At 40.5% G+C, this 13,549-nt stretch overlaps 1 protein-coding gene across 1 annotated transcript in view; it reads right to left on the bottom strand.

The window, feature by feature from the left end:
• The window catches only part of PKD1L3 (polycystin 1 like 3, transient receptor potential channel interacting), a 42,644-nt gene that overhangs the window by 12,699 nt on the left and 16,396 nt on the right, over nt 1–13,549 (bottom strand). Inside the window, exons 17-32 of the mRNA XM_075160728.1 lie at nt 13,026–13,151; nt 11,433–11,615; nt 9,760–9,884; nt 8,818–8,944; nt 7,540–7,674; nt 6,636–6,861; nt 6,040–6,233; nt 5,380–5,610; nt 5,053–5,154; nt 4,659–4,837; nt 4,164–4,310; nt 3,449–3,648; nt 3,072–3,298; nt 2,312–2,528; nt 1,087–1,315; nt 86–317 (exon numbers count right to left, since the gene is read on the bottom strand). Coding sequence (XP_075016829.1) covers nt 86–317; nt 1,087–1,315; nt 2,312–2,528; nt 3,072–3,298; nt 3,449–3,648; nt 4,164–4,310; nt 4,659–4,837; nt 5,053–5,154; nt 5,380–5,610; nt 6,040–6,233; nt 6,636–6,861; nt 7,540–7,674; nt 8,818–8,944; nt 9,760–9,884; nt 11,433–11,615; nt 13,026–13,151 — 2,880 coding nt within the window. The remainder of the gene's footprint in view (nt 1–85; nt 318–1,086; nt 1,316–2,311; nt 2,529–3,071; nt 3,299–3,448; nt 3,649–4,163; nt 4,311–4,658; nt 4,838–5,052; nt 5,155–5,379; nt 5,611–6,039; nt 6,234–6,635; nt 6,862–7,539; nt 7,675–8,817; nt 8,945–9,759; nt 9,885–11,432; nt 11,616–13,025; nt 13,152–13,549) is intronic.

Genomic DNA, 13,549 nt, shown 5'->3' on the forward strand with positions numbered 1-13,549 from the left:
CCTGTGGTTCTTTAGAACACATTATGCTGAAATGATAGTAGAATGAATTCATACTGGCCAGTGGTTGTATTTCTGAGGATCTCACCTTTAAGGGCTGTGTGATGAAAAGACTTTCCAAGAAGGAGATGGCCATGGAGATCAGCCACTTGATGGAGTTCTCCTTGCCGTAATGCAGCCCATAGAGCATGGTAAAGAACCCAGAGACACCACTGGTGGCTGCAACAAGGAACCAAGCAATGAACACAAACCACCAGGGCAGCCCTTTGGAAGAAGAACTTTTCTTGCCATCACCAGAGAAGCTTGGAGTGAGGGACCACCTTGAGAGTCAACCAGAAAAGAAAAAATCAGTCTGCAGTGGAACAGAAGCCAAAATCACAGTCTTTGGGTTGAGTGGGGATAGGCAACATCTTACGATTTAAAATCTCAATCCAAATATTCTAAATTATTTTATCTAATGCAGTTATATAGGATATATGGATAGCAAAAAGTACAATGAGCAAAAATATGAGGAAGTGTGCAGAGATCAGGTAAAATCAAAACAAGTATGATGGGCTTATTTACTCCTCAGTTCATCCATAATTGAACCTCCAGTAGAAATATTGACAAAACCATGAGTGCATTTTAGCTGCTGAATACATCTCTTGTGATCACCATAAAGGCCAGAGAGATAATTAGTGGTATTATTTTCAATACTTCCAACTTAATTATCATATTTCACTGAAATATTTTTGTCACTTATTAATTTTTCTTTATCCATACATTTTAAGAGATATCTGAGACTTCGGAGCTCAGGGATTATCTTGGCCCTTTACTATCATGTAGCATTGCATTGTAACATTCAGTTTTGGAAACAAAATTGACAAAAAGCGATGATCTGTAATTATTGCTTTTGTGTGCAGTTCACAGTGCATTGAAATTTCTTTGTTGCTCCTACAATAGTGTAATAGTAGAACATGATTCTACAGCTATAATAATGGTTATCTAGCACATATTAAGCAGCAATTATTTGGGGTCCGTCATCCTGACTAGTTTTGAATTCATGACCTGAATTGACTTATACTGAGAACAAGATGAGAACTAGGTTACCTCTCACTGATGGATGTTGATGAGCAGATCCGGTTCTCCAGGAGGTTCTTCATGTGCTGAACCTGACGAACAGCTTGTGTGTAACTCTGAGGCATCTGAAATTTATGGGGCCCCAGTAATTCCAGCTCCATCTCTACATGCTGGAGTTGAATGTACAAGCAGCGATTGTAATCACTGTATTTCAGTTGTTCACACATTCCCTTCTTTGGAGTTGGGCTTCTTGTTTTTTCTGCAGGTAAAGAATTATTTAATTTTTTTTAAAGAAAATCAGCTTAGCTATCCCTAGATTAAAATACTGTTCAGTACAAAGGTTAGCAGAACTGGAGCTCAAGTTTATGAATGTGACAAAGTGAAGAGTAACATTGGAAGGGACCCGTAAGAGCAACTTTAGTACTAGAGCTTTAATGCTTTTCTGCTGTAATGGGCTGGAATCGTTGCCAGGAGGCAACTTAGTAAGACAGAGGTCTTAAAACCTTAATAGGGAAGTCAGATAAGATCAAGTGCTAATTTGTTCATAGTTTACCTGTGCAATTAGTAGCTTGTTACACTCATTGGAAAAGCTAAATGCAAGTCTTAATGAAATCAGTGGGATTGTTTACTCATATATTATTGTTTAATTGAAAATAAATGAATGCCTAAGTTAAAAGTCAGACTGAAAGGAACAACAGCACAAGGCCAAGAAGGAAAAAAGGACAGGACAAAAAGACTGTGAAACAACTGATATTTGTGAGTCTTTATGCTATTAGACACTGATCCTGCTCCCAAGCCAGGCTGATAGCTAACATTTAATTCTACAGCATAAGAAATAGAAATTTCACAGTGTCTTTACTCAGTTGGGCGCTCAGTGATGCACAGTGAAAGGACAAGAGGTGATGGGCACAAATCAAAACATGGGAATTTCTGTCTGAACATAAGGAAAAAAATCTGTATTGTGAGGGAGGTTGGACGTTGGAACAGGTTGCTCAGAGAATTTGTGGAGTCTCCATCCTTGGAGATATTCAACATCTGACTGGATGTGATCCTGGGCAACCTGCTCCAGCTGACCCTGCTCTGAGCAGGGTGATGGATTAGACAACCTCCAGAGATCCCTTCCAACCTCAACTATTCTGTGATTCTGTAATTGCCTTTGAGTCAGAATGTAAGAAGAGCTTGGGTCATCACATCCAGCGTTACCATCATTTTCACTACAAAGGTTTCAGTAGGCATGTCACATTGTGTTGTTTACCTTGTATATCCATAGCACCTAATGTGACAATTATAGGGTCATCCTTCTTTTTGCTCTCATCAAAAAACTCTTGCCCAGCTCTGTTCTGCTGGCAGATGATGTCCTCAACCAATGCCAAAAGCGTGTTGATGTTAGTTGATTTTCCAAGATCTGATACTGAAGCGAGAGATGGAGTCTTCAGGGCTTTAAAGAGTGAGTTGGCAATTCTTCTTATGTCCTAGAAAAGACAGCAGCAACACAGCAGTGACTCTGGCTGCAGTGATGTGATCTGAAGGCACCACTGGCTGGGAGCTGCACCAATTGCCAAAATCTCCAGAATGGATAAGGATAACATATCCTACAGCGCTGGATGCGCCAGGCAGATTTCAATAGTTCAGCAAGACAGCTTTCAGGATTCAAAAATACAGCTTTGTACCTGCTGCTGCCCGAGGACCTAAGCTGAGAAAGTCGGGGTCTATGATACCTTTTATCTTCACCGTCTTGCTTAACGTTTGCTTTAACACCTGAACACAGTGATTTTGGTTGCACATAATAGTTGTGCAAGGGCTGGGATGTACGTAGGCAGATCTTAATGAAGTCAGGGATTCCATGTAGATGGGTAAATGGGTGCTTTGCACCAGTGTGTAATTGGCTTTTCACTTCAGACAAGCTGAAGGGCATCTGACAGGGAAGATTTCTGCTGTTAAACTGGGGAGGTCGGGGAGTGCATGGCAGCAGAGGGCAGTGCAGGACTCACTGGGGAGCAGCCACAGGGACTTGCCTTTATCACGGCCTCTGGAGTGAGCGAGACAGCCTGGGTGACCTGTGGGGTGGGAGGTAGGCCTGGGGACACTCGACCATTCTTTCCCGGCTGCTTCTCTCTCCCCTGCATGGCTGGCTGGGATCGTATGTTCCTGAAGATCTGCACAATGAGCAGGTTGATGGGGAACATGAGGAGGGAGCTCTCAAAGCCAATCATCACTTCCTGCCATGTGAACTCGATCTTACCTGTCAAGATCAAACAGAGGGGAGGAGTAAAAATAACCCCAGGAACCATCAGATCTTTCTCTTGTGAAAAAGCCCATTTGTTCAACTGTCCTGCTTCTAGATTCTGCTGTCTCTCTATTTCCCTGCCCAAGCAATGGTGAGGATTGTTACCCAAATCCATTTTCTGCTCAGCTGGATCCTTTGGCACTCCCCAGAACATGATGCTGGTCAGCATGGTGCAGAGAAGCAGTGAGAAGCAACATGACACGCGCTGGGCTCGTGTGAAGGAGCTTCGTGGGGAGCGGCTGAAAACCGAGTACCAAATGTGCCCATCCTGGAAGCCTTTGGAGGTCTTCATGAAAAACAGATTGCTGGGAAGGAGGAGAGGGAAATCAAATGGATACTTAAAAAGGAGAGGGAAGAATAAAGCTGTAGTTCAGGATCCTGAGCCATTCATGCTTCTAGGCACTATCAGAAGAAATAATAACTATGAGAAATTACCAAATATCATGGCTTGATTTGCATGGAATGGTCATAGCTACTTATGACCTTTCCTTCTGGCCAGACCATGGAGGGAAAGCTAATCATGAGCAGTTTCTATATAAATTGTTAGGGAAACTACACATAAGAGAAGGTGCTTGGGTTTCTGTAGGTCTTGTCAGGCTATCCTTCTTTAACACCAATATTTCCAGTGTGGTATTACTGTTAGGGTAACGATTAGACTTACTTAACCATCCTTCTTCTTTTCCTTGTTCAGAGCCCTTTGAGGGCAATGGAGAGATCTCCCTTATTTTCATTTTTGTCTAGGGGTTTGATCTTGTTTGCATACTTGCTTTTCTAGACTGATTGCTATCAAGAGTAAAAAAGTCCATAAAGTAGAAGGTACCTGAACTGCTTCATGTCCTGTTCTGTAGCTACTGGGAACACTTTATCTAGGACACCTTCTCCAATATCAACGGCTAGCCAGTAGTTACAGAGGAAGTACCATTTCTGATCCCATGCCAGATCATGGACCAATACTCGATTCACATACCTGTTGGAAAAACATACAGGGCACATTCACATGTAACTGAGTGGTATGAAATTCAGGATTCGACGGGACTATGGAGGACAAACTCTGGCCTTCAGCTTCTTAGGTTGTGTCTAAACTGTAAGGCACAGAACACATCCCATCCTGTACTGGACACAGGATATGGGAAGCACTCCTGGTCCTGCAGTTTAGATTATGATTTGATCTATTCATCTGCAAAAATGAGAAACTAACACTTCTTTCCTTTCTAGAACTGTAGAAAAGATAATTTCCTAGAAAAGGAAAACTGTTATCATTATAAAAAAATATTTGTGGATCTTTACTTCCCAGGATCTCCAGATCTCCACTTACCAGGATGGACTGTCCCCTGAATTATCATGCCACAATCTAATACTCTGGAGTTCCCCAAGAGGGAAGAAGGTACAGAGTAGGAAAACATCCACTCCTCCACGTTCAAAGACTGGTGTATCAGGATCAGTTAGATGGTGTGGCTCACTCTCTCCTTCCAGTCCATAGAGGGTGAGAGTCACCTGGAGAGTAAGATGGCAAAATGAAGACTTGCACATCTCGATCCTATGCACGATTATTCCTCTGGCATACTCTTCCTGCTTTCATCAAATCTAAGGACTTTCTGGCTTAGACATTGCTTTTGAGCTGCCCCATTTAATAGCCTCAGGTGCTCCATTATTCATCCAGTTCTCTAAATGAGTGCATAAACTGTCTTACCGCACAGTGCCATTGATACCTTGGAGGTTGTGGCTGCCCCGCGGCGGTGTCCTGTAAAAACTGTCACAAGATAACGATACTGAGCAAAGGGGTCATTGTCTTCCAGTACTGTGATTTTCACCTGCAGAGTGACACAATACAAGCAGTGTGTTAGCTGTTCTGTAAGTATGGATTCCTTAAAGCTGTGGATAGGAATTTGTCATCTTGTGAACAATGCATATACTTACCAGTAAAAAGAGAGTTACAGGGAAGGGAGTAGGATTGGTTGAAGACTTTCTGTCAAAACAGGCTAGGCAAAGTGGGAATTGGCCTAAATACATTCAGTCTTTATTAGCTGAAGACTTACTTTGGCATCATCCTGGATGTCTTTCCTTCGAGCCCAAATAACTACAAGCACATATATCAGAAAGATGCATCCTACAGTTGTCACCACCACAGGGTTGTCCACAAATGTACCAAATAGCTGTGCAGTTTTGCTAACATCTATGGCATTGGGTATGACGAAAAAGGAGCTCCCAAAGAAGGTCAGATGGTTGCAGAAGCACTGTGTGCTTCTAGGATTTGTTTTTGGTCCTACCTGAAAACCAGAAAAATTTCCTAATAAAACATTTGGCTTCAAAGTATTAGATAATTTACCAAGCAAATGAAAAGACAGTGCTGAAATTGGTAAGTTAGTGTGGACAGCTGCTACACAGAAAAGAATTACTCAAATTCCAATAAGGAATATTTGTGCTAATGTCTAGCCAGAAATAGGCATTATAATATAATACAGCCTTGTCAGAATTCTTCCATTTCTTCTTATATAGAAGCTCATCCCAAGAAATTGAAATGGAAATGTCATTTGAAGCTTAGTTCAGTATGACTAAACTTGACTTTTTTAAAACATCTCAAAATGATCTTCTTTTATGGTGTGAGTTCAATGCTATCATTTTACTACAAGATGGTGGTTATACGGGCTGGCTTTGAAATATATAATATAAACTTTGTTTTGATTCTCTCTACTTACATGACATCCATAGCTGTTCCAGTTCCCCTGGTGCTCATCCCAAAATACACAGCGGGATGCGAAGCAAGTGACAGCTATATTTAGCCTGTCATAGACTGTGGAATCCATTCCCGTATCTTGTAAAACCATGAAATAGTAGGTTCCCTCTCCAAAAATGAGTTCTTCTGGGCTAAGAACCCAGGTGTTTGTCTCACCTTGAACATAAATATTTTAGTTTCAATGTATATATAGAAATGCTAATTTGGAAGTATGTAGCTCTATTGCGTATAATCAAATAAACTGAAGAAACAGGTATGAAATAATTCTTAGCAACTCATTGTTCAAAGCATCCCACTCTTTGGTCCTGTTAGTGAACGCTGTATACTAGAGATTGGAACCCTGAAGCATGACAAATTGAAACTCATTTGAGAGGTTTCCTTCCAGTTAGATGTCTGAACTCATGGTCAAAGCTCATTCTGCAAATATGAATGTGCTGTAAAGTTGTGGAGGAGCGCTCCCCGTACTGACGGCCCTTAACTTGCTATGGGTGGTTAAAGTCTTTTGGTTACTTAAGCCCAGAATGCACAAGTTCATGGGTCACTAGCAAGTTGTCTTACCTCTAGTAGTTTTCTTACAGAACAGATGATTTTTCATATCATAGTTAGTTTCATTAGGATGATAACCATACCCTAAGTAGAGTATTAGTGGAATGTCATGTTCAGATTCCAGGTGGATCACTATAGATGTGTTTTCTGAGGTGACATTGACTTGGAAAGTGCTAAAATTGTCCAGATTCAACAGAATCTTATCCTCCTGAGTTGCTGAAAGCCTTGGTAACATTATCTGTTTTTAAACAGAAAGACATAGCTTTAAATACAGCAAAGCATCTTGCTTCTATTATCTATAAGCACAATATAGCCACATGCTAGATGATCTTTTTTCATAACATAGGGAAAGCATGGCCAGCAAAAATATTGGCTTCAAAGTAATTTTCTTGATACTGTCAGCTAACCTCTGAAAAGTTCATTTGAAACATACGTAAACTCATCACAAAGTCTGTGATCCTTGGTGCATTTCTGAATGAAGAGCTGAGATTATAACTGAAACACTGGCTACATGAAATGCATATATGAATGATTTAGATGTCAGCTTATACATGGGCTAGGAAGCCCGAACAGTAGTGATAAGAACACACAGTTGTTGGATGATGAAATCAGATGTTACATTGTGTGTCGGGATGACTGTAATCTTTTTTCCACAACCATTAGCGTTCTCACATCCATTTAAATGAAGAGTAAAATACCTCTTTTTTAAGAAAAGATAGAAATATTTGTTATTTCATTCTTCACATGACACAAATCCCTCCATCACAAATGCAGACACCATGATCCCTTTATACAATGTAATGAACACTACCAGCATTTGCAGTCACCTCAGAAGATGATAACACAAATGATAGTTCATTAATAGAGAAAGAAAAAACGTGGAAAGAGGGAGAGGGATAGAAAATAGTGGGCTTGCCTCAATGTTTTCTTTGAGATTGCTGACTGGTATGATCAAGCCATCCAGACCAGTAAGACTTAGACCTCCCACTGTTCCACTGATGTCAAAACTGGTGTCACTGGAGAAAAAGGGATTCACGGCAAAGCTCACCATCTATTAGCAAGACATTATCAATCAGTTTTGAGCTATTGTCAATATTTCATTATATTCACACTCTAAATTCCTGAATAGTGAAAGCTTGAGCTCAGACCCAAACAGTACTTGACTTAAAAGAAGCCTGCATCCAGATTTAAGTAAGAAGCTGCCTTATCTCTAAGGTAGGTCAAACACAAACCTTGAAAGTGATTTTGATTCTGAAATGTGATAAGTGTATAATGTTTATTATTTCCATTCATTGTAACCTTTTTGCCTTTTAGAAACCAGATATCAAAATGCAATTGCATAAGCCTCTTTCAAAGTAACTCCACCAAAGCTAGCCTGTGGCACCCCTCTTGGAATTAGGAACAGAAGTCTATTTCTACTATGATAGCAATGCACAGAAGAGTCGTCAGTCCAATGAGAGGATTCAGGAGCCTCTCTTAACACTCAGGTAAGACCATGGGTGTGTTTCTACTGGTTTCAGTGGGCTCTGGACATTTTTTAGCAGAGCTGGAAAAGATACAGTGAAAAACCCTATATATTTTGCAGATATTGTAGGGTTTCCTGAGAGTGTCAAATCAACCAGAGAGGCCTTTATTATAAAATTATGACAATAATATGCAATTTATTGTTCTGAGGGAAAAAACTCCATATCCTAATTCAGATGAGGGATGTGTTATCATCAGGACATTCACAGGCCTTTTGTGTCCTGCAGGATCTGGGTGCCTCAAACTCATTTATTTCTAGCTGGGATGAAACAGGACTGCTGCCGATTAGTTTTAATGGTGATATGGATTCTGAGCTGTTGCATCCTCCTTGGAACATTAGATGTAAACAAAGCAAATAGATTTATAGGTAGTGATTAATTCCATTGCCTTCTTTAACCATTCAAGTATGAATCAGGAGTGTATGTGAGGGGCTGGTGGCATGGAGAATTTAAGCTTTCCGTCCTCCTTAGCTTGCTGAACCAACCTCATGCAATTAAGATAAGTGAAGGCTTCCCTGACCAAAAATATTTCAAATTATTCTCTTGGCATGATAGAAGGGATGACCTGTGTGCATGTGTATTCATTGTAAAAGGAGAAAAGATTCTAAAACAGCTAGACCAAGAATGTAAGTTTTATATCAGATTGAGTGAGATAAAAGCTCTTTACTTGCCCTTATATCCACTGTTTCATCATCAACTGCTGAAACACTGAGAGAGGAAGCAGATGGGAGAGTAAAGCTGGCAGAGCTGGAATTGGAGATATTAATGGATGTGCCATCCATGTTTTCTGTTTGTAATCTGTCCAGTTAGGGTTGGACACAAGCAAAACAGAATAAAAGAGAAATAGAAAAAAAAAAAAACAAACAGAAAAAAACATCAATAGCAGAGTCTTCATATCTAGAGAAAAAGCTTTCTCACTTCACAAGTATAACTTCGCTGGAAAACTATTTCTAACTCTGCCAGTAAATACTTCGTACATTTTCTGTCCCTGACATAGTACTCCACATAACACTACCATAGAATCATCAAATGAGGGATGGAATTGGTGTATCTGGATAGGAAATTGTACCCAACTAGGTGTACTTATGTGAAAGACGTATATGGTTTCTGTGTGAACATGCTCTTGACTTGAATGCACAATTAAATGTGGATGAAAATCAGGCTCTTGGGGAACAATTTAGGGATGATTATAGGGAATGGAGAATGCTTGTCAAGCTCCTCATGATTATATTTGCTTCTGCCAAGCTGGTTACAATTCTATATGAGATGTCATTATTGGCAACTTGGAAAAAACCCTTAGCTGGCATAACACAAGTTTTCCACGTAATTTCAAAGGTAAGCAGCGACTGCCTCATCCAGGAAATAGTAAATTCTCCGTTGGTCAAAGAAGACACAGCATGAGAATTTCTAAGGCGGCTTTTTTGAAGCTAGTTGGAGTCCAAGCTGTTCTTACTATCAGTTAGTAATGACAGCCTCACTGCACTGTTGAAGTTGACATTATGCTACAATATTTAGTTGGGTGGTTCCACTTAAGGACAATGTAATGAATAATGAATTTGGGGCAAATTTGATTAACTCTCAGGTGCCTAGGTGGGACACACTGTTACTGTTACCTGTGTATATACATTGTGGCAGAAGGAGTGTTAAGGACTGTTGGTTCATCATCCGGTTCTTTCCCAAACAGAAGGGCACTCTGTAGATTTTCAACTGTATTCAGGAGCTGGTGTGACATTGAACTCTGGAAAAGGATTGGAGGACGAAACTTGCAACAAAGCTCCTCATAATCATCAAGATACACACATTATTTGCCTTTACTTCCTTTTAGGAACAATACTAATTTTCAATGTCTTACAAAGCTGGCAAACTTGGTGATGTGCTTCTTAATCTCAGAGAAAGTTACTCTAATCAGCAATTCAATTTCTGTAATTCTCATTAAAACATTGCAGACAGCAAATACATATATCTTGCAGCTTTTACTTTTGTATTCTATTATTTATAACTTCTACACATTGAAATTTGAAGCACTACAAACATGACATCAATTTAATGCAATATATTCCTGTACTTCTGTACATTAATGCCCTTTAGCTGCACACTTTAGTGTTTAGTTACGTGTGTCGTGGTTTAACCCCAGCCAGCAAATAAACCCAATGCAGCCGCTCACTCACCCCTCCCCCTCCGGCGGGATGGGGGAGAGAATCGGGAGGGCACAAGTAGGAAAGCTCCCTTAATAATTGAAATAAAACGAAGTAGAACAGTAATAATAACAACGAGAACAACAACAGAATATACAAAGCAGGCGATGCACAATGCAACTGCTCGCCGACCGCGTGTCACAAACGGGGCGCAAGCCCCCCCCCCCCCCACCTGGTTTTTATACTGAGCATGATGTCACATGGTATAGAATACCCCATTGGCCAGCTGGGTCCAGCAGCTGCCCCCGCCTCCCCCCCACCCGGTGCAAGCACCACCCAGCAACAACCAAAGCATCAATGGGCCATCAACGCTCCTCTCATACCAAACCCAAAACACAGCACACCCCCCAAACTACTGGGAAGAAAGTTAACTCTGTCCCAGCCGGAACCAGGACAATGTGCAAAAGCAAGACCTAATTACCTATTAATTGTATGTTATTAGAGTGCTAACCTGGGGAAGTTCGAACAGTTCATAACCTTTTCTCTCAGGTTAGATTTATTTTATGCCCTACTCCCTTGCACTGATGAAAGTCAAAGTATGTTCAGCCCAGGAAGCACACAAAGGCAACTGTGACAATTCACATATAGATAGGAAAAGGATAGGACAAAATAAACACGTTGCATAATTCTGAACAGAAAATCAGAGTGGGCTTTCTGAAAAAGTGTAAGCAGCAACCGGAGCTGATTCCAGCTTTGAAGTAGTGGAGCCAATCATGAATATTGAATACCTGTGGCTTCCTTGAATTATGGGGCAAAAGGAGGGGATAGAATCAAATCTGAAAAAAATCTCTGTGTGCTTGTCATCCATTAGAGATTGTACACTGATGCTGTGTTCTCCAGTGCTCTGTCCTGTTACGCTTTAAATATAACAAATCTTAAGAGGCTTCTATCATCGTCATTAGCAGCCTGTTCAGTCTAACATGTCTAAGTGGGGAGAAGTTTCCTTTGATATTCAAGTCCATCATGGTGTCACAATGAACCCTACCCAATGCCAATTTAAAAATGTGAGAGGCGGCAGAACTCTTAAAAACCTTCCAAAGCAAGCAGATGTTCACACACAGTCCGCTACAAACTGGACCAAACCAAATTACCTGTTCTGCCTCTGGCACTGAAGTGTTCGTAGCTCTGATTTCTATAGAAGCTTTAAGGACATTGCTTACTGCATTAAACAGATAGTTGGCTGCATCTTTTAACTTCTGATCATCTCTGCTGTCCTCTGTGTTTACAGTGAGCAAGGAAGCACTGACATCTTTTAGAGTGTTGCTAGCTTCCACCTGCATGGGAAACAAGGGGAAAAGTTTATATGTGTTGGTACTACAAATGACAGAAGTGACACTTGTCATTTACTGAATATTGCAACATAAGTAATCCCATGCGACTATTTGTGGCTAACACTGTTTCTACTATAATTATTTGTGCTGGGGTAATACCTCAAACGCCAATAAAAATGATATATTAGAGGGTATACTAACATGTAATACAGACTTGAAAAATGCAGCCTGCTTCTACAGATTTAATCCATAAAAAAGATGAATAACATCTGAAGGAAGCTTGTCTGTCAAACACTGGGCAAGGATACAGTTTAGATGTACAGTAATGTAGTAAATTAGGTTATACTTTGGGTGGTGTGTCCAAAAAATACCATCGTATTGTCAAGTGCATGTGCATTTCAACCTTAGTTTCCACAAACCCTATTGGATTACCAGCAAGTAATACCTTTGGCCTTGTGCTGTGCTAAGTGCCACAGGAGAATGAGTTTTACAATTTTTATTTTGTGCCTGAATGCAACCAGTGATTGCTTTGTGATTGTGAAAGCACTGGCCAGCTTTTAGCCCAGGATGGTGAGGGAGCCAAGCAAATTCATTGCAAGCTTGAACATATCCATTCCCATAGTCTGCAAACGTTTAGCAGCCTTACTGTAGAGTGAGTGCTGAATCTGAGCTATGTTCTTGCCTTGCCAAAGTTAACCACATACTGCTGAAATGCTCCCAAGCCATTGTCTGGCTGCAGCTGTGTAATACATCAGAAATCAGGACAGCTCTTTTTATTGCCAGTGTATTTGAGAAACTTCCCCAGTGACAGTTTGTTCTGTCCTCCCATGTGCTCACTCCTTATGCATAAATAGCATCATCTACTAATAATGTCATGTTGCCAGAAAAGATTCAAGAAATACTTTTATGAGGCCAATCTGAACATTTGTGCCCAGTTCCTCTGGGTGCTGTCATGTTCCTGCCTCACTGACAGCTTGCCTATGTGCATTTTGTGACAGTGCATGGATCAGGGACCAATGGATCTAGGCAATTCTGGAAACTGCCCCCACCCCCCTGCCCCGGGCAGTTTTTCTTCAGGATTCTAAGAGTGCTTTACAAGATAAAATATATATCCTAACATGCCTCTGACTAAAAGTTAAAGTTTCCATCTTAAAGATGTATCATAAAATGTAACTGGCCAGATGGTCATAGCCTGGATTGTAGTGGTTGCTGAGACAATATCTGTGAGTCCAAATTTGCTTACTCTAAACAGCAAAATATATTCACTTCTGGTCAAAATACACATGCTGGTACAGTTGAAAAAATGGATAAAGAACAGATAACTGTAAGGCACCAAAACTCTTCCAAGGTCCGTGGGGTGCAATAGAGTCTATACTGTTAGTGTGAGGGGATATAAGATGAATTGCTTCTTACCTGTGCTGAGACAGACAGCTCGTCACTCCTGTAAGTGATTTCTTTCAATACTTCTGACATCTTAAGAGCAGTCTGCACTGACGTTACGTTAACAGCAGAGAGAGTTGTCAGCATCAGCCCTCGGAGCTTGGGATGAAAAGGGATAATTAGGCAAAGGAATAAGATGCTAATTAGGACTGTGCAAGTAGTGCTGTATATTGACAGCCAGGCTTGCTGTAAATTATGTGGTAGAGTAAGACTCCACAACAAGGATCATTTGAACTGATATTAGGTCTACTGACAAGATGCCACTTGCCTTAGTAACTGTATAATCACAAGTTTTATGTTACCTCCCAACAAAGAGAATTTATACACTTAACATCCATTAATAGCAAGGAGAGTTACTTGTGAGAATTTGTACTAATGTGTGTGAATTACTGTATAAATGCCACTTCCAGAGAAAGCAGAGCCACATATGATTGATGTTACTCAAATAATGAATCATAATTGAAGGATACATTGCATTTCTCTGGATCTTTTCATTT

The sequence above is a fragment of the Calonectris borealis genome, chromosome 12, assembly GCF_964195595.1.
Source record: "Calonectris borealis chromosome 12, bCalBor7.hap1.2, whole genome shotgun sequence".
Classification (NCBI taxonomy): domain Eukaryota; kingdom Metazoa; phylum Chordata; class Aves; order Procellariiformes; family Procellariidae; genus Calonectris; species Calonectris borealis.